General features: G+C 35.2%; 1 protein-coding gene across 4 annotated transcripts in view; it reads right to left on the bottom strand.

Annotated features, from left to right (window-relative positions):
- Window positions 1–22,469, bottom strand: part of SLC4A7 (solute carrier family 4 member 7) — a 103,154-nt gene that overhangs the window by 15,765 nt on the left and 64,920 nt on the right. For all 4 annotated transcript variants that reach the window (XM_027587930.2, XM_027587927.2, XM_027587929.2 and 1 more), the window contains 11 exons: window positions 21,649–21,755; window positions 19,293–19,467; window positions 15,451–15,584; window positions 14,017–14,262; window positions 11,465–11,570; window positions 9,154–9,315; window positions 8,693–8,806; window positions 6,148–6,309; window positions 5,712–5,963; window positions 2,105–2,173; window positions 635–808 (listed from right to left, as the gene is read on the bottom strand). In XM_027587930.2, the coding sequence (XP_027443731.2) occupies window positions 635–808; window positions 2,105–2,173; window positions 5,712–5,963; window positions 6,148–6,309; window positions 8,693–8,806; window positions 9,154–9,315; window positions 11,465–11,570; window positions 14,017–14,262; window positions 15,451–15,584; window positions 19,293–19,467; window positions 21,649–21,755 (1,701 nt within the window). The remainder of the gene's footprint in view (window positions 1–634; window positions 809–2,104; window positions 2,174–5,711; window positions 5,964–6,147; window positions 6,310–8,692; window positions 8,807–9,153; window positions 9,316–11,464; window positions 11,571–14,016; window positions 14,263–15,450; window positions 15,585–19,292; window positions 19,468–21,648; window positions 21,756–22,469) is intronic.

Here is a 22,469-nt window from a genome sequence, read left to right as displayed (position 1 = left end):
CTTAATTTATTTGTGATCAGGAAATGTAATTACCTGCATAATTTTATAGCTTTTTAATTTTTAATATCTTCTTTGTGGCCAAGTACATAGCCAATGTTTATATGGAATTTACAAAAGGATGAATATTCTGTTTGCAAAATGCAATATTCTGTGGTAATTCAGTGAACCATATTGTCTTATTAATATCATCTAAAATCTTTATTATTTTTTAACTTCTAGATCTGTTAATTTCTGAGAAAGATGTATTGAAACATTCTATTAAAGAACTAAGCTGTTCCAGTTGCTTTGCTTTTTTACATCTGGTTATCACCTTTGTCCCATAAATGTCCTAAACTCTAAAGTTGTTTAAAAATACAAAACAGCATTCTATAGCCCAAGGACTAAAAAACAAACAAAAATGTAGAAAATAAAAAGCGAATTCAGTTTCTAAAGTGACTGGTTTAAGAGCTATGAAAGGGCCAATTCATATTTCAAAACACCTAAGGTGCTTAAAATGGGCTATTCCCTTTCTTAAATATAAATATTACTAATACATAGTACTAAGATACACATTAGTAACATAGTATTGAAACACACAGGAGTGTTATTAACTAGTGACAAAGTCTGAAAAAGTTAAAAAAAAAAAAAGCCTTACCATCATGGGAAAAACTACCGCAGCAGCTGAAGCTTTTATCACCCACAAAAGAACCAGACAAGTGAGCTGAATGACTGTGAAAATATGGACCTTCCACAGAGGCACGTAACGAAGGTATATCAGATCGGGCTGATGCTTAGCAGGCATTCCAAATAATTTTATACGGTCAAAAAACTATGTATTGAATGGAAAACAAAGCAAGAAGAAGTTTTCAACAAAAGTATCATTTCTGCTACTTAGGAAATTATATACAACCTTAGCGTTTTGTGATTTAAACTCTTACTTCCTTGATATGTTCTGATAGTACAGAATATTTCAATACAGAACATCTGGACCCAAGGAGAGGAGCAAAAACCAAGGCAATCATTCTAATTGAATGCAATTAATTTAAACAGAAAACGCAAATGAGAATGTCTTAATTTGCAGGATTAAAATATGTAAATAAATTTATCTGCTATAATCAACTGCACAAGGCATTTACTTTCTTTGAGCTTGTTTTGTAATATGTACAATAAGAGAGCCACAATTTCCTAGGTTCTTTCCAACTTTAACATTATCAATTCTATAAAATAGCCTGAAGTAACAATTACTAAACTTTCACCCAATGAAAAGGAAACGATGAGCAAATTCCTTGGTCTTTTTGAACTTTAGTTCCTTCATTTATAAACCAGGAGTAAGATCTCACAAAATTGTAAACGAAAGTTGTAAAAGAAAAAGTTAAAAAAAGAAAATCAAGTGAGTTAACGAGATCACTCCTTGACCAGTGGAGGGGAGATCCAGGACTACTGAAAAAAGTAAAGATGCTGTCTCTGAGAAGCCTTGTCAGCACCAGCTGTCAGCTTTCCCTGACAGGAGGTGGCCACGTGGTGCTAACAGTGCTTTCGGAGCCCAATGTTTTACATGAAGAACTTAGTAAATTTTATCATGTTGTTTTCCAGGAATTATTATCAACAACACAAACAGAGTAGGGAAATCACTGGGTTCTAACCCTGGCTCCATTGCTTACTTGGTTAAGAACCGTCCGTAAGTCCCTCTATTTCTGTTTCCCAGGTGACAAAATTAATATTTCTTCCTTGACTGCTGTTTAACAATGTTTTGAGAATCACAGAAAATAATTTGTGTACTAGGCATTATAAACTGTATTGTACCACACAAATGGCAAGTATTAACCATTCCAGTCTTCAACATGTCCCCTTCTTACTATACTAGTCTTTATCAATAGTTACAGAATCATTGGCTTCTACTAAAAATAGGTAAGGGTGATCTCCTGATCTCCTTCATGAGCTCACTGAGGGAAAAATGTGTAATAAGCAATAATCACTTGGAAAATGTGGATTTGAAGTCATCAGTTAACCTGCCTCCCAGAGTATCAGAATTGAGAATACATCACTACGATCATAAAAACAATCTTTGCAATTTTAAAATATGTTTTAAGTTTTTCTACAAAATCATTAACTACTTAAGACTTGCCTGGATTCCTTTTAATGAGGAAACTCCCATATAAAGGAAAACACCATACAGGACAGGCATTGGAATAAACTGTAAGTAAAAGGACCACAGTTAGAACCCATGCTACTAAAACAATTCCATAGCAATAAAATACACAAAAACATAGTGAGTACCTATGGAGACATAATTAAAAGATCTTTCAGTGATGAGATCTAACTTTTCTATAAATAAGAAAAAGGCTAGTAAACAAGAGCCTCCTTGAAAAACTGTCTATCTCCTACATGTTTCTTCCTGAAACGGGAGAATGTTCAGTGGTTAAGAATGTGAGTACTACAATCAGACTGCTTGGTTTAAAATGGAAGTTAACCTCTTCTTGAGCCTTAACCTCTCTATGCCATAATTTCTGTAACAGATTGCATGAAGATTAAAGGATCTCAAATACTAAAATACTCAGAAAAGCACATAGTGCCTGCCTATCAATCAAAAGCTTTAGCCAGGAATTAAAATAAAAACAATAAAAAATTTTAAAAAGCATTAGTCATTATTATTGTTATCACTACCATATAGTAACTACTATACAACAGTACCATTTACTGATATAATAATTGAACTCCACTCCCAAAGAAAGTCCTTATTACTTTGGCAGGTAGAGGGATCCCAATTGCCTACCTACCATGCCTAGGCATCCAACAGGAAAGCCATTAGCAGGCTCCATCCACCTACTCAAAAACCACAAGCAGCACTCTCACCACCAAGAAAGAGAACTGCAAAGAAAAAAGACCTAACAGCTACAGAGGAAAACCACATTCACACTCTACTGAACAAATGAGTATGTCCTTCCTAAGAAACCTAGGAGGAAAGAGTACTACAGGAAGAGAAGAAAACAAGTTAAAAATCTAATTAAGTATCCTCATGAAATTTCAGGAGAATATTTTATCCATAAAGCAACTTCAGAATGCTAGGAAAAATAAATAATCAGAATGAAAAAAGCCTCTAGAAATTTAAAGATATAATTATCAAAATAATTAATTTTGTAATAATGATTTTGATGAGACTAAGATCAATCTAAGAAAAACAGGAAATTTTCATTAAGAGTGAGAGCACAGGATAGAAACGTGAGAACATTTCCAGAAGGTAAAATATCTGTCTACCTGAAGTTGAAGAACTATGTAACAGAGAGAAGAGAAATTAAACACTGGCCGAACACTCCCATAATCAAAGGCACACGTTTGCAGAGAACAACGGCCCACAGCGAGCGCGGCAGGGTGAACCCAAGTCCCTATCCATCCATCCACCTGAACAGCCCAGTGAAACTGCACAACACCAGGAGTAAAAAGGAAGTTTTGGTAGCTTCTAGAAATGAAGAAAATGCCTCTGAAATTACAAAAACCAAATAGGTATCAGACATTTTATTCGGACCACTGGTCTATAGGAAACAATGACTTTAAGACTCAAAGAAAAATAATTTGAACACTGAAACGTACGTCTATCTATCAGTCACACGTGAGAATAATTTGAAACATGAAAGAACTCTGAAGGTTTACCACCCATGGCACCACATATGAAAAAATTACTCTAGGAATTCCTTTAGCAATGCAAAAAAAAAAAAAAAAAGTAAGAAAAAGGGGAAATAGTATATGCAATTCTTTTTTTAAAGTAAGGGAAGGTAATAGGTGCTAAGAAAACTTACTGGGTCCTAAGGCTTGGGCAGTTACTCTTCAGGCAGCAATAGGAGCTTAGGGAAATAGGGTATATTTCTGCCTCCACTCAGGCAGATCAGACTGCTTAGTCCTCAGTGAACACATGTGTACCATCATAATACTGCTTATGTGTTCCCAGAGGGTTTACATTTTTATAATTTAACTTACAGAAAAAATGGACAGTTTAATTCTAATTATAACACAAAATGCAAATGTTGGTAACCATTACAATAAAACTAAAAACACAGTCAACCAAAGGCAAGTGATGGAAAAAAAGACTGGCTGGTGGCCACTTTAGTGTGCTAAATCCTCATAAACCATCCGACCTTACATGACACACTCCCAAGGTATTTAGTCTCAGGACCCCTTTATGTTCCTCAAAGGTATACTGAGGACATGCTCCCCAAATACTTTTGCTTTTGTGGACTCCCAGAGGTCATCCTTAGGCTAAACTTTGAGAATCACTGTCTGGTAAAGAGACTCAGTGTAAAAATAATAAAGCAAAAAATAAAATTATAAAAATATATAAAACTATAATGGTTGCAACCACCAATACAACTTAAAAAAACAAAGAAGTTAAAGAGTTTACCTCTGGAGAGTTGTTTTTGGAAAGTAAAGGAAAATAAGGAGACTAACTTTTCATCTTAGGGCTTTCTTGATGTTCTATTTGAATTTTTCTGCCTATATACAGTCAATACTTAAAAAATTTTAAAGGCAACCTTCCTTAGTAAGGGACAATATCCCCGTAAGAGTGCACCAAATCTCTCTCCTCTCTTGTCAAGTACTTCTAACAATACACTCACCACAATGCAGTGAACATCCCTTTACCTACCTGTTTCACCAACTAGACTGCCAAGTTCTGAGAAGCAGACAATAATATATCCTATTTATTATTATTTCCTCAGTCTTAACAGCAGAGTAAGTACTCAACAAATATCTGGTGAATCAGTCAGTTGCTAGAAAGTTCATAAGATGAAGGCCAAAGAACTCTAGTATTTAACTTTTTTAGTTAATACAATAACATACATACACACTCCAAGTTTTTCCTCCAATTTATAAATGTACACAACTCTTTACTTAATAGTTTTCTTTGCAATAACTAAACCACCAAGGGAAAATATGGAGTTGAGCTCTTCCACAATGAAAAGAAAATTTCAGATTAGATACTTTGCTACATTTGCTATTATTATATCTTTTAATCACTAGATTCATTAGGATATGTATAGTAAAAACCAGATGTAACTTAAAAATATTTAACATAAAGTTTAATTTCTTGCATGCTTCATTTATATTAGCTTTTTTTTTTTAAGAGATTACTTATTTATTTGACAGACAGAGACATAGTGAGAGAGGGAACACAAGCAGGGAAGTGGGAGAGGGAGAAGCATGCTTCCCGCCGAGCAGGGAGCCCGATGTGGGGCTCGATCCCAGGACCCTGGGACCATGACCTGAGCCAAAGACAGACGCTTAACGACTGAGCCACCCAGGCACCCCGTTTTTGTTTTCTAATGAGCGCTACTACCTTTAATTCATTTACTTGATCAGAAAGAATACATTTATTTAATTAATAGCAATTAATTTCACATTTTGGTCAAATAACTATGTCAGACATATTTCACTATTACTTCCTCTAAGATTCCTATAAAATCCTCTGGGTATATTCCTCTTTTAGATCATAACTAAGCCATGGATTAACTCCTTCCAAAACTCTATAGTCTTTACTACTCTCCTTTTACAGTATTTCTAAGATGGACACATCTAACACTGAAATGCCTCCCATATTAAACACCATATACCAGAATATTATTTTCCAAGTAAATTCCAGGAAATGAAACTAATTTTAGATATTTTCATGTTTCATTTTCATACAACCAAGTATAATTTTATGACAAAAAAGATTTTAAAATACTGCAATAAAGAGATTTTACCTTTAGTACTGAAGTCATGAACACAGACAGGCCCATTAGAATAAAAATCATTAGCCCTGTAACTCGCTGTTCACGAATTCCCAAAAACTTGGGTTGTTCCCCTGGAGCAGAACATTCAGATTCAACTTTCAAGCTGTTGACATGACTTATTGACAACACTGTTGCAGCCACAAACCATGGAAGTCCCATGATAGAGCAAACTCCCAACATAACACCAACCATGAGCAAATCAAGGTGATAGCCAGCTCCTTTCTGAAAAGTGAAAAGAACATGAATATTTATAAGTCTAAACTGTTCTTTCAGGTTAAAATTCTGTATTATTTTATAAACAGAGAAGAAATTAATTTTGATCTCACATCTTTTAATGTTCCAGTCATTATGAAAATACCTCAAACTCAAAGAAATTACAAAACCTGACACAAAATTTTAAAATTACCTTCAATTTGTGCTCCTTTCTGTTTATGATTACAGCTGTAATTTGTTGATCCATAAAGATGAGAATAGTACAAAGCAGAGCTGGAATAGCAGCTATTAATAAAGTCCACCAAGGATTTTCTCCCAATGGGCTTATGATCCAGCCCCTACTTGGATCAGTAGGCTGTTAAAAAATTAAAGATAAAAAGAAAGAAGTTTCTTCCTACTGCACCAAACTTTCGCAACATAGGCTGTGTCTATTCCAAGAAATTCCAAGGGATTAGAAAGAACTAGATTAAATCTTGGAATGGATGGTGAATTATATGCACAAGAATGCTTCCCATCCCTCGACGCAGGTCCCTTGGCCATGAAGTCAATCTTTCCAACTAGAGGTGGAATCCATTTCCTCCCCTTGGACCTAGATGTCCTTATGGTTTACTTCAGCCAACAAAATAAAGCCAAAGTGACACTGTGTGACTTCTGAGTCTTGATCTCAAGGGAACTTGCAGCTTCTCTAACCTTCCTGGAACCCTGAGATTAAGCTGTTGAGTAAGCCTGGATAAGCCTTCTTGAGGATGAGATACAATGTGGTGAGAGAGAGAAGGGAGCCAGTTACCCCAGCTGCTTCAGCCATCTGATCTGAGTTCCCAGACATGGGAATGAAGACATATTGCCCCCATCAAAGCAATGGATGACCGCAGCCACATCAAAGATCCCAAACCAGCTTAGTACCAATTGCCACCGATTTATGAACAGATAAGGGGTTGCTGTTTTACAGACTTTATGTTTGGGGAGGTTTGTTATAGACAAATAGGTAAGTGAAGCAGAGTGTCATTTCAACATGCTCCTAACCTACTTCAAATAAAGTGAGGTCAATCTACCTACTAGATCAACTCCTAAACTAAACTGCTTTGAAGATTCTACAGACTAGTTATCTTGGCAGGTTCAGTACTACCTCAGAACTGGGGCTTCAGGACCTATTTTCCCAAAGCATCTACTGACAAATATCTGGCACTTTATCAGACACAAATACATTCCAATGCTGTAACGTAAAATTTGTTTTATAACAAAAAATTTTAAAAGATCCTAGGAGTTTAATATTCTTGGGAGGGCACTGGATATATTGAAATCTAAACATGTTTTCATGACCTAAACTTCACTGTAAGCCTGTTTTTTCTTCACAAAAACATTTGTCAATACAAAAGGAACATTTAATATTTTCAAATGCAGGTATTCCAATTTTCCCACACCAATACACACTAAGCTGCTTGATATTCAAAACTGTACATGAATAAAAATATTTTATCTATACACTGCACAAGTTCTTAAGTGTTCCTTGGTTTACTTCCCCAAATATATTTTATGCCCCTTGAAATCGGTTTGCTACTTGAAAGCTAGATCAATAAATGAATAACAAAAATATATTTAGGGATGAAAATAAGGAACTGGGCCCAGGATTAAGGGAAATTACATCAATATTTTGAACCAATATTAACTTAATAGTTTCATTTGGTAAAAGACTTGTTAAAAAAAAAAAAGACTTTCATATAGTCATCTTTTAATGGCCAATAATCTTTAGTGGCTCAATATCTATGCTTTTAAACAAAGGTATCCAAATTTTATTATATACTTCCAGCAGCAAAACAATAAAAAAATTTTTTTAATAAAATTGAGTAAACTCAATGGCTCTATACGCATTTATATGTTAGGTTACTAATGGTTTTCCATAGTAAAATTCATATAGTAAGTATAAAGCTAAATTTTTCTTATTTTTAAATAAAAATATAAGTAGACCTTCTATATAATTTTAGTGGATCATTTTCCACCCATGCACTCTACTTTGGAGACTACTGGTTTTAAAAATAATTTTTTCCCGTGAGAAATAAAACAGACTAAAATTATATTCATTTTATTCCTTATTTCTAATCCCCTTTAAACCTTCTGTTTTTAAAAGAAGTCATATAATTTGCTATAAAGATAAACATAACCAGTGACACAAATACTCAAATATAGGAAATTCCAGAAACTATTCAAAAGCTACCAATTCCTACTTAAAAGGGAAAACAATTCTTGAATGCAAAGAGCTCTTGGATGGTCAGAAAAGTATCATTTTTCTTGTGGAAGAATATATTTGATTCTCTCCTGATTCTGCTGCAAAATGAGACACAGAGCATTCCATTTACTGTCAGATACACCACCCTACTAGAAATTTAACTAGGATCTCCTTGTTACAATTTTAAATTTAAGTTTGAGTCACTTCCTTATAAAGGAATAAAGAATGTTTCTTTTGCCTGGAAAATACATCATGAACTCCAGCTACAACAGCAGGGTCAAATTTTTTAAATGACTCCCAAGTACTTACCATGAGTATTTTCATTCATTCTCCCTGATGAGACTAACTCTGATACCTTCTTGCTTACTTCCTAAATAGGTTCACTTGTCTCTTCACATCTTGTCATCTTTTATGTATGTCAGAAAAAATATGTATATGTTCCTATAACGTTGTCTAATTTTAAAATAGTTTGGTATTCCCAAGTAACAGATAACCCAAATATTTTAATCCTTACCTCAAATTTTTCAGGAACGTGAAGTTTAGGAGATGGAACTCCTACAAGGTAGTCAATTGCAACCATTATTACTATTGTGAGAAATACAGCAAAGTCACTGATTGTCGATCGCACCTATATTAAAGGGATTATGTTAAAATAAACACAGAAAAACTAGGTGTCCTTTCCATATAATGCTCATCTGTCAGATTAAAATATGGCACTAGAAAGTGTGAGTAAGGTTTCTAAAAAGAAACACATTTCACAACTAACATACCACCATCCCATTCCTCATGGTACCATTATCTTCTTAGTATTAGTTCAGAAATGTAATATACATTTTTCACTATAAATAAGTTCTTTACAACTATTTGATATCAACTATTAACCCCAAACAATGTATTACTGTTCTGAAATAAGCCAAGGTAACAAAAACTAAAAACATGAATATTATCAGGACTCCAAAATCACACCCCAGTTACCTTGGTAGGAAAATACCGCTTGGTCTTAAATTGCTTGAGGAATGAAGACAGAAAAAATGTTGTGAAAAATAAGATGACACACCAAAACAGCACATCTGGAATATAAGGTCCATGAAGACTACAAGCTGATCCTACAAATACACCATGAAAGGTTTTACATTCCTGGGGAAAAAAGGAGAAAAAAAATAGAAAAAGGAGAGAATGAAGAAGATTCTCAGGTATCTAATAAATTACCAATGAATTCCACTGACTCAAAGATGCTAGTGATTGAAGACATGCCATTATTTTGTATTTCACTCAGAAAGAGAAAACACTGCCAAGTCAACTTTAACATATCATCCATCAACTGTAAACATATCCTGAGTTCAGAGATGTTACAGTTTGAAAAATATGTGTATCTTAAGTCACTGAACTGAAATACAGTATTTTGCCAAGTTACACCACACAGTCCTTTCCTTTTAATTCCATATTCCCTTTAGTGAATGCTTCAGAGTGAATAGCAATTCCCAAATATTTTGTACGCATTCTTGCTGGTCCACAATTTTACTATCTTTCCTTTACTTCTAAACAAGTCGCTTAAAACAAAAGCATCTGACAGAAAATTACTACTGCGTTTATTTACAATGCTGAATAAAAAATGGTATAGTGCTAAATTCAAATCAGGAATAAAAACTGGTTGGCTTTTCTAACTTAACTCAAAACCATGGGATTAAAAGCAGTAAAGCAACCATTCAAATAGTGTTCTATTTAAAAAAAAAATCGTAATCAATTATATGGCATAATGCAATTATAGAAATCTATTGACCTAATTTTCCTTTTGGGGAAAAAATACTGAAAGGCAACCAGAGATTAACAATGATACATGCCACTAATATCATTTTTCTCTTACTTAATTCTAAAGAGACTCATTTTAACAAACACAACTCAGGTTTACCAAGAGAAAAACAGTCAAAGGTTCCATTATTCTCAATTTCTAACTGCTGAGATTAGTAAAGGTACAAATTTACAACATGGGTCACAAAAATAAAAGCTGTAACTTTAAAAAACAAAAACAAAAACATTGGGCCTTTTGAATATCAAGAAAACACACACAAAAGAATTATATCTATAATATCAAGACCTCCTATTCAACTTGAAATGAGGTTTTTTTAACAGATCACTTTCATTTGAGCACCTCTATTAACTCTACCTCTTTCATAGCAAAATTGACTTTTTAAATATAAAACAGTCAAGCATTAATCTAAGTTGATTACTGATATATAAATATGCTTTAAATCAGCAGTGTCCAACAGAACTTTCTGTGCTGATGGAAATTTCTATATCTCCACAGTCCAATGTAGCAGCCAGACGAACTGGCTGAGCTCTTGAAACATGGCTAATGCAACTGAGAACTGAACTTTTAATTAATTGTATTTAACTTAAATTTAAATAGACACATGTGGCCAATGGCTACTGTACTGGACCATACAGACTTAAATTATCAGTGAGATAAAACTGCAGATGGTACCCCTTCCCATGATATATCGATACCCTTCCAATTATATGATACCCTTCCAATAATATAACTATTATCTTTAGTGAGAAAACAATGCCTTGCAATCGCTTATATGATATAAAAAGCACCAGAGAAGCTGAAGAGATCTAGGTTTTAACTGATATTGCCAGAATCACTTTATGTCTTAATCCCAAAGCCCAATCTGGGAATTGCCCTAAACAGATATTCTAGGGCCAGGACAACATTTCCCAACAGAATACAAGAATATGTGATAGTACTCAGTATACAGTAGGTGCTCATTATGTGTTTTTGTCCTGTTTCCTTTCTTAGGTGCTTAAGTTACAGTAGTCTCTACAGACAAGACTACAGAGTAGACTACTAGACCACAGTTAAAGTTCAGTTTGACATCGAGGACATTAGGAAAGCACTCATGATCTCATGTTCATGGAGCAGATAACAGATACACGGAGAGCAGGACAAATAGATGTTGGCTGTTCTGTCAACTCCAGTATATGCAACCAGAGTCCTAGCAGACACTTCCTTTGAACTTATCAACCTACATGGAATTAGAAACCAGAAGTATATTCACACTTTTTAATAATTAAATCTTGGAAGTCACATTTAGTCCATTTTTATCCCCCTTACCAGGTTCATTCTTTTCAGCCTACACTTTTTACTACATGATACATAAACACGTGGTAACTCCTGTCTGCTCAACACAACACTACACTCTGAAAATACATCATAGGTCTACTCATAAAAAGCTAAAGAACTAGGTTAATATTTGCAAAATCCTTTATTTCATCATGTACTCACAGAAACAGTGAGATTCCCCCAGAAAATATCATCTGCTGTTAAATTCTTTTCCTTCCATATTTTTAGAGTTTCATTGCTAGGGTTAGGAGGTTCAACACATACACATCTGAGAAACGAGAAAAGGATAAAATTTTAAGGGTCCTGCATTTCATGTTTACATTTTATTAAATCAATCACACAGTGTGGTAGTTTTTTTTGTTGTTGTTAGATCTTATTTATTTATTTGAGAGAGAGAGAGAGAGAGAGAGAGAGCATGTGCTGGGGGAGGCGCAAGAAGAGAGGAAGAAGCAGACTCCCCGCCGAGCAGGGAACCCAGACATGGGGTTCGATCCAGGACTGTGAGATCAGGACCTGAGCTGAAGGCAGACGCTTAACAGACTGAGCCACCCAGGCGCCCCTGTGGTAGCTTTTAATTAAACTTTTTCCCATGCTGCAATGCATGGAGACTAGAAAGTGAAAACACATCAGAAACAATGGAATGGAACAAGATTTGGCTTATGTAAATAAAACATAACTAATAAATATCAATAGAATGGTATTTTACAGAATATCTTAATGAAACCTGTTAGATATATCCCTTGGGGGGGGGGGTACTATTCCCTTTAAAAATATGACAAGATACCACCATGTTTAGCAAGGTTACTCTCCACTAAATCTTACCTACTTAACCCCCAGGGGAGCTGCTCTTGCCTCCCCACCCACACATACACAAAACAGATTCCCCAAGAAAGCAATACTCCTACTAATGCTTTGTACTCTGACGAGCCCTACCTACTCATGCTCATCCTTTGCTGATCTTAAGATTCATCTTAAAGAAATAAATGAAACATGGTTTTTCATCAGGACAGGACTAGGAAGGTCATTAAGGAGATCAGAGAGTTCAGTTTATATCCAGAACTAGCTCACCTAAAGAAAAGCTAGAAGCATACACAAAGAAATCTCTAAATGTGAATTTAAAAAATAAAAAGAAAAATAATAAAAAAATAAAAAGAAGAAACACATAGGAATATTTCCAATTAGATTATGAGCTGTTTTGAGAACAGGCAAGGGGATGGACTTTGGATTCATTCCACGCTCTATCACTTACTAGCTGTTTGACCCAAGGCAGGTTTTAACCTCCATGAGGCTGAGTTTCTTCATACACAAAAGGGGCTATGATACGAATAATTAAGTCACACATGATATGAATTATGCAACACCACTAACACAGTGCCTGCAAATGCTCACAGGATGTCAGCTGAACGAATCATGATCACATGTAATTACTCAGTTAACCACGCTGTTCTGATTGGCACACCAGCTATAAAAGCCATGCTTCATAAAGGTCAAAGGAGTAGGGAAAGAGACAAAAACCAAGAATAACAGTTAAAAAATTAACTAGTTTAAGAGCAAAGAAGATAGCACAAAACAGAATTGGCATCAGAGTGTCTCTAGTCTCCTCAAATAGGTCAATGTCTCATAGAAATTTTCATATCCCTCCCTACTCTGTCCATCAAAGTTGAGTATGCAAAGAAGGAATGGAGGGAAGGAAGAGAGCACAGGGATTTGGGGTCTGGGTAGGCAGAAGGAGGGAACTGTATCCTTGTTTGTTGGTAACCACTTTCTCCATGTACGTCGATCAAATGCAGGATCACATTTACACCAAGCATGACTGCTCAAGACAGCAAATACAGGCCTCTATCTACCTAGATACATTTATTTTTAATAACCTATTTGACTTTATTGAATATATTTGCCAACCTTCTTAACTATTATAATTACTTTTCAAATCTTATTTTATTCTAGAGTCTTTTTCAATTCATGATTTTCTTATCACAAAGAAAATACTGCACCAAACAGCATATGAGTGTACTGAAATTATATTTTAAAAATTTCAAATAAAAATTATCAGACTTCAAAAATGTTAATGAAAGTGCAAAACATGAAAAACTAAGAAATAGGAGCACCTGGGAGGCTCAGTTGGTTAAGCATCTGCCTTCGGTTCAGGTCATGATCCCAGGGTCCTGGGATCGAGCCCTGGCGCATCGGGCTCCCTGCTCAGCAGGGAGTCTGTTTCTCCCTCTCCTTCCAGCTTGTGCTCTCTCTCTCTCAAATAAATAAATAAAATCTTAAGTGTCTGTATGTATATATAGGCAATCCCAGTTATATCACACATATATAAAGAAAAAGAAAAATATAAGAAACATTACATCCTACATTCAGGATTTGGCTAAAGAATACAAGATCTAATATAATTGTCTGATTCAAACAGATGGTGGTTAGTTACCAAACAATTGAATTTAAATTGATTCAAACAGAAGACCAAAAATACATACACTTGAATAAGCTGTTTCAGGGAATAAAAATGACTGAATTTGTTCAACTGTATTTATGTTCACTGAGTGCTCTGGTAAAATCTCATCTGTAACAAATAAGTCAACCTCCATACGGCTAGCTGGGTAGTTACAGCAAGATATACAATGAGCATCACAATGCAAAAAAAAATTCATTTTTTTGGCTCAGACATCTCTGCAAAAATACATTTTACTACTGGGGAAAACAGAAAAACTTACAAGTAGTGGGTCAGTTCATCTAAATTGTTGTGCATATTAAACGCATATATTTCTCCTAAATGAAAGAGCTTCTCCAAAGCCTCGTAGATGAATATGATGCAAATTAGAGCCGCAAAAGCCTCCTCTGTGAATCGAGTAATATAACACACAAGGCTGCTCGCATCTGTTGCAACCAAAACAATGCACAAGAAAGCAGTCCACAGACCAATACTGGTTCTTAAAGACAGATAGGAAAGCTGATAATCTCTGTTTAGGGAAAAAACGTGGACATGATAAATATACACACATGGCAATGTATATCTTTAGTTAAAATTTCATAACAGGCAATAAAAAGAGTATAAAAACATAAGATTCCTAAAAAGAGCAAATTACAGGATAACAATAATGACTAAAGAAAGCACTCTGTATGTTTCTGCTGTAACTGAAGATAACAGAATATAATGGTTATATTTTACTTATATAAAAGATTTACAGTGAAAGTCTACCAGGCAATATATATTTCAAAAATAAAGACCTCACTCTGAAATCAGTTCTGAGGAGTAAATGACAGATGTACATTCTATAGATCAACTGGATGTGACTCTCTGAAGACCGAGAAGCTCTATGTCAACATAGTAACCATCCCCCTGTCCCCTTCACTGCCACCACCAATGCCATCCCTACCACCAGTGTCACCGCAGAAAGTGACTTCATTTTTTAAATTCAATGTCACGTAAGAAATTACTTTAAGACCACAGGGTCCAGAACTTCACTGCATTCTCTCTTAGTCTATGTAGCTAGCATGCCACACTGTAATCAGAATCAGCTTGTTCAGTGAGGAAAGAATCAGAACAAGATGAGATAGATGCATCAAATATTTAATAGGATCAAGTTGTTTCAGGCTAAAATATTCAACTACATTTGTCTCACAAAAGGAATAGTACTGACCATGTCAAATCCCAAGTCTACCAGCTACAGTACCATGCTCTGATTCCCACTGCGAACAACCCTGCCAGTGGAGACGGACACCTCAACAGACAGCTACGGTTCCTTCTGGTAAACAGGCCTGACTGATAAAGTCAGACTGAACCTCCAAGATCCACCTCTTTTTTAAATTCCTTTATAAGACCAACATACCTACTAATCAACAATTAGATTAACACCTTCTTAGTGGGTTGCAATTTGCTAGAACAAAGGATTCTTATTGCCCAAGTGATTTGTTGACCAGGACTCAAGTCCACCGATTTTATACTCAAGGTGACTGGGGTAGGAATGATGGCAGGGACCAGAGTAGGGTCAACCACACAGTAGCCCCAAAATACTGAAAATACATATATATTGATCAGATCTTCCTTTTCAGCTACTAAATACATAATGCACTTTTAACTAAGTTAATAAACAATATAATTATACACATATGTAAACACATGTGATAGGTAAATAACAATTACGTACCTGCAGAATTTAAATAAAATTTTTTCAAACACTAAAACTGGACCTGTGCTCCCCAATATTGTTAGAGGTTGCCCAGCAAACAACGAATAGGCAATCCCAGTTAATGATGCTCCAAAAAGAGACTCTATTGCACTCTGTTTAAGGAAAAAGAAATGAATAGAAGTAATACATCATAAACATATCTCTAACCTACTAAAATACATTTAAGACATCTGGAAAATAAAAATACTAATCAAGTAGTTAAAAATATAAAGCAGACACAACTTTTAAGTCAAATTTAAATTTTAAATATGGAAAATTACAAATACATTTTAAATACATAGGGAAAATTGCTTTGTTTTCATATTAAAAGTAAACTTCTATAATCAACCTTTATTCAAAACACAGCATTGTGGGAGGCCAGGAAGGAGGAGTAAATGGAAGAGAGACATAGAGATTTTAACTCTATCTATAGTATTTCATTTCTTAAGCTTGTGGGGAGTACAAAGATGATGTTTTTGTTATGTCTCAAATAGTTCACTTAAAAAAAAATAGTAAATACTCCATATGGTGTGCACAAAAAAACTTTTTCAAATAAATAAATCAGAAATTAACAAGTGATGCTGGGGCACCTGGGTGGCCCAAATGGTTAAGCGTCTGCCTTCAGCCCAGGTCATGATCCCAGGGGCCTGGGATCGAGTCCCACATCAGGCTCCTGGCTCAGTGGGGAGCCTGCTTCTCCCTCTCCCTCTCTCCCTGCTCATGCTCTCTCTCTCTCTCTCTCTCTTTTTGTCTCAAATGAATAAATAAAATCTTTAAAAAAAAATTAACAAGTGATGCTAACGTTCTCAAAATGATTTCTAAAGAGCAATTTTCCACACATTTTAAAGAAATTAATCTTATATGATGGGCTTAACCAACAGATTATCAAAAATAAAATGCTTTTATCCTAAAACAGATGGAAAATCTGTTTAAAAAACTCACAGCAACCATTAAATGAAGAAGTACCTTACTATTAAAGCTTGGTAAAAAACATAAAATAAGAAAATGAAAGACTCAGGAAAGTTTAAAACAAAACTAGTATGTCGATTCTATAGCACTGTGAATATTACCTCCTAACTGATTAGGTTATTAGACGGTAAGGGGTACAGGCTATGCCACTAGACAGAGGGGCGGGATCAGAAAGAGAAGAGCAGTTTACCATCTACAAACATCAAGGTCAACTGGTAGGCACTATCAAGAGAGGAAAAGCCCATCATTGGTAAAGGCAAGGAAAAGAAGCTTGTGAGAAACACCCCTCCTGGACCTGGGAGGCAGCACAGCAGCAGGCAAGAGCGGGCTTCAGAACCAGATTTGAGCAGGAGACCTGTTACTACTAGACGTTAAGCCATAGCCGTATCTCAGACTTTTCAAGCCCAACCTTTCTCATTTTTAAATAGGAGTGACCATAGCCAAGAGAACTTAATGAAGCCATGTTTGTGAAAATACCTAGCAAGCCTACAGGCTGCCATACCGAATGCACTCAATAAATGGCAGTAAATCTCATCGTCAGCAATAACAGAATCTTCCAAAATCAAAATCACAAAAATAATAGTATGCAGTAAAAACATTACTCAACTATTACTATAAAAATAGGATCAAACTCACATATCTTTGGCAAAACAAAGTGTCCATATTAACTGCTAAGCCATTATAAAATCCTTAACTCAATTAGAATATGTATAATTTAGGAATGAATTTAAGCAGAAAAAAATGTCTAAATAGTATCCAGAGATAGAAAGCAAAAAATTCAGAAGAGAAGCAAGGAGATGGCAAATAAAAAATGCTAACGGGGGGGGGAATAGGCACAAAATTAGTTTCCCTTCCCAACATGTTGAAAAGGCAGAACCTGCCACATGAAGACCTTCCCTTCACCACTCCGCCACTCCTCTCCCAACCCCTTATTGGCACATTTCCTGGTTCCTGCACCCAGATCTATTCTTTTTCTAATTTCTCAACTGTTTTTATGTTCATCCCCAAACTGAATGGTCTCTCTCCCTAAAGAAATCACAGCCCCACCACCCTGCTTTCCCCTCACCACATTCAGAAGTTTCCACTGCACCCATGAGAAGCCCTACCAGTATCTTCCCCGCACTACACCTCTCCACTGCATGGCACTCACCACGCCATGCTCCTCATTCCTCTTTCTCAAAGCCTCTATTTTGGTTTTTGCAAGATTACATCATCCTGAATCCTCTTTTGAAGTTCTGACATTCCCGCGGCTAATCTGCGGAGCTATCTTCCTCTTCATTCTCATTCTTCCTCTAGTCCACAAACCAAAAAGTAACTTCCTACTTTTTCCCTTTCCAGTCACTATAAATTCTCTCCCTTGTTAACTTCATCTATTCCTAACCTTTATTTTTCCTCCTTACCACTCTACAAACTCTGGAACTTAAGGTTCCAATAAAGCACCTGAAAACAAATGCATCATCTCCGTATCACTTTCCTCTGTGATACTGCTATGTCTCTCTATTCCTGGTCCTTCGGCTGCTACAGCTCTTCCTGATCTCACTCACGTGTGGCACAGCACCCCGTGATGTATTACCTACGCAGACACTAGCTTATCTTTTTCCCTTCGGTTAGGATCCATCTCACACCTGTCTATGTTCCTCCGATGCCTTAAAGCACTAAGACACACACGTGGTATTAAATAGTGGGATAAGAAGGGCAGACAGCACAGGACAGCCCAAAAGCAAGCAGCAGCATCTCCGTGATGCTAACAGGTAAGACACGTCTCCAGGAGGACCAGCAGAGTTACATGTACAGTTTGAGACAGCACAGCACATAAAAGCAACTTACTAAAAATAGATTCCCTGATACAATGATTGCAGAATAAGGTAAAAGAATCTAAGTAATCAAAAATAAATTGAGTTTCAAAGGAAATTTCAGTTGTCAAGTTTGTCTCATGTTCAGCTCACAAAGTATTTTAATTCAATAATTATCATTACTTAGCTTTTGGCTATTTTTTTAATCTTCTATTTGTAAAAAATGTATTTCCTCCCAAGAGTAAATACAATTAAATAAAATACACTCGAGAATTACAGATCATCTCATTTACATGTCATTAAAATGTATATAAACAAAAAGTCTTTCAAGATTTTACAAAGCACTGAATACTCTGTTATCATGCCTCCCACAATCCCTTATACAGTATTACCAAGAACAAAAAAATCATAAAAACTTTCATTTTAGTCATATCAAAATATGGATTAAGTTTTCAGTTATACTTAAAATGTTATCTACCTTCACACAAATTTAATAACAGCAAAATAAACAACACTAAAAATCCACCATTTGTCTACAACTTCCAAAGTCTAGTTGTCAAGTCAGGGCCTACCCACCAGGGGTGATGAGTTAATATTAATCACATGGCTCTAACTAATCCTATGTTGCCTTACAGGGTATCAAGTAGCCCCCGTTGATAAATTTCCCCACCCATGACCCACCCAGCATCAGTTCAATTTGTCTCCCACCGCCAACCCTTCCCCACTCCCCACAACAGAGACAATACAAGCCTTTTACTCAATTTATAAAACCATTCATCCAGCAAGCCAGGATAAACTTTTTTTTCTTTGCTTTTTCGTTTTTTTCTTCTTTTTTTTTTTTTTTTTTTTTTTTTTTACCTCAACTGTGCATCTTCTCCTGCTCAAATGGCTCCCCCATGTTTTCCATTGCAATTACCTTTGGGGGAAGTCTGCTTTGGGACAGGTTAATCATGCTGTGGGTAGACTCTTCAAATGAAAGTATGAATAGTGAGACAAATGCATACAGACACTTGCCTCTGAAGAGCTAAGAGCCTGGCCACTACCAATCTTTGTACTCACTATTCTGCCTTCTGTAGCTTCTCCAAGCAGCCCTCCAAAAGTGATTACAGGAGACATACAGGCACAGTATAGGAAAAGAATCGAGGCCAGGCACTGTAGACTTAATGCATCCTTGAAGTCACTCAAGAAAAAAGGTGTTTTCCTTTTGATGTCAAGTATCAAACCACCAAAAAGCCTAAATAGGTGAGATGAAACTCGTCAAACTGTACACTAGAGGATTCTAGCTAGTTCAAACTAAAACTATGGGCTACATAAAACTGCTGGTGCCTAGTGTTTCGTCAACAAAAATTAATATCCTATTTAAATCATGATATAAATTATAGAAGATACACTCATTTAGTCTAATCCACTGATAGAGGAAAGGCAGATCTCATTAAGTTAAAAGACACAAACATCTATATTTTATGGACTATATATTGAGAAGACTGCAGGCAAATGATTTTATATGAGTAAATGTAATTTCAGACACAAATGTACAAGAAAATATACAATAAAAATCAGTAAGATCTAACACTCCATTCATGAAAATGTGCATAAGCAATTCTATCTAATTATTATCTACATTATAAATCTTAAAGGCAAGTGTCAGAAATATCAGGAAGGAAATTATAAATCATAAGTCCCCAAATACCCTTTAATATGAATATACTATGTTGTGCTTAGACTCAGTCAGTAGTGAATTAAATAATTTTAATGACTTTTAAAATTAGTACTTCAATCACATAAATATTTCTTGTCCGGGAGAAAAGCCTAAAAACTACTTCAGTGCATTTAATTTGCTGAATATGTACTCAAGCTTATGGGCATTATTAATAAAACTAAGAGGCTTTAATTAGGAAGTTCAAAATCTGTATTTGCACATCAAAGCCTTACCATTTCAATGTTCGTTTTTTCTTTTTTTGGGGTTTTTGGGTTTTTTTTAGTCAGACTCTTGGATACATCTAATATAAGCTCTGTGAAGGGTAGGGACTTTTTCTTGTTCACTGCCTTTATCACCAGTGTCTAGAACACTGCCTAGGACATAGTAGGTACTCAGTAAATGCTAGTGACAAATCAGTAATTCAAAAAGGTTTTGTGACTCATAAAACATACAATCACTCCATAGAAAATACACCAAAAAATTAATCTTATGCTTTAAAATGCTTTGGATGTTTCAAGGTTTACCATTCTACCTTTTTTTAAAGTTAATACTGAAATAAATACTAAACACACATTGACAAGTGTTAAGTTACTCTATAAATAATCTGACAGCAAGGGAAATCAACTTGCAGTAAAAAAGGATAACCTAGAAAATGAAACGGCTTCATCAAATCAATAACTGATCAATAGTTTATAGGAGGCTCTGGTGAGACCATGAGATCAATGGGAGCCTGACTTGGTATTTCTCAGTCACTAACTCTATCTCAGTCTGAAGTCTGAAGAAATAACAGTAACAGCTAGTATTAGACCACCACCTTTCACACCAGGGCAGTCTTATTCTCTATGATAGTCACAGAGACTATAATAGAATGAATAAAATGTGAGTTTAAGTTTCTCTAAATTTTATCTTCAGTATGCCAGTTGTTAATTTTTCTTCTATATAGTATTCTTTAGGCATGTCATCAATACCCCTAATAATGTGTGTGTATAAAATGACTTGATTTGCTAAACAAATATTTAAGATTAAAAATCTCTTCTGTTCACAGCAACCACCAGTGGATAACAGAGTCAATATTCACATGCTTTGCTACAGTATGGAAATACCTAACATTTCTCTACTTCTACAAAATATTTTAAGACAATGTTTGCACCCAGCAATATTTCTATATTACAAATATTAACATCTTCAACAGTTTTTCTAACCAGGTTTCTAGAGCTCATTACCATGGTTTAATTATGCTTCACTGTCTAATTTTACATTATCTCAGGATACAATGCTCATTTAAGAGTTTTATGCCTAGGCACACACACAAAAAATATCAGTTACAATTCCTCTCTGTTCCCATAATTCTCTACCTTCCTATGGGGAATTTTAATAGCACTCCACAACTTCTTCAAGACCTTTCTCTATAGGTAATGCAAATTACCCTATATACTATGTAACTGCTCGATATTCTTAATGTATGATCCATATATTTTCACTTTAAATTAAAGCCTGATACACAAAATCCAAGTATATACTAGTAAAATTATTTTAAAATGCATAATTTTCCTTAACATCATACACTTACAAAATAATGCACTTTTTTAAATATGAAAAAAACAGTGTTAAGATTAACTTCCATATATTTCCCAAAAAAAGAATTTTTATGCCTTCATCAAATCAACCCCTACTCCCCCCAAAAGACTCCCACAATGAATCAGTATTTATACCCACCGTCCAGTCCTCTGTAGCTCAGGCCCAGCATGATGATTGGCCTCTTTAGGAGTATCACTAGAGCTGGGGGCAGATCCATTGGGAAATACAGGAATCTTTCTCTTTTCCTGCATTTCACAAAAAGCACATTTTCAGAATTCTGTTTTAAAAAAGCTAAGATGGTACCCTTGAATTAGAGGGAACAGGAGACCTTATATTGATTACATATCTAATCAGTGTTCCTAGAAAAAATGATTCCTGATATAAACTTCCACTTGAAATAAACTGCACTTTAGAATAGTGTCTAATATTTGTCTCTATTAGTATTTTAAGCTTATGATTGGCTTTTTGTATTTTGTATTCTAATATCAAATATACTGTAAAACACATTCACACACCATTTCAAATTATGAATCAGCAATAGGAAAATAAATATCCAATAAAACATCTCTCCAACCAGAATATTTAAAATATTGCTCATGCTAACTAATGAAAAGTATACCTTACATTAATAAAAAAGTAAATGCCATTTTTCTTTCACCAAACTACTTCCCTGAAGACATAAGCAGTACAAGAGCTATTAAACACATTTTCATAAAAATAAATTTCCCATTAAACGTTATTACTAATTCAAGATTCTCATGATAAAAAGGATGCCCCCGCCCCCCTCACTTGAAGATAAAGGAGCTTTTAATTTGTTACATCTAGAGGTCAAAGGTTGTGTGTGACAAAGGAAGCAAGAGGAAAGGAGACTGAAAGAGAAAGACAGGAGAGAGAGAAAGGTGGGGGAGGGGTGTTCATCCTGGGTCAAAAGCTCTGGGTGACCTACAAACTTACACTAC

Source organism: Zalophus californianus, chromosome 1 (assembly GCF_009762305.2).
Source record: "Zalophus californianus isolate mZalCal1 chromosome 1, mZalCal1.pri.v2, whole genome shotgun sequence".
Lineage (NCBI taxonomy): Eukaryota > Metazoa > Chordata > Mammalia > Carnivora > Otariidae > Zalophus > Zalophus californianus.
This window is presented reverse-complemented; position numbering and strand designations above follow the sequence as displayed.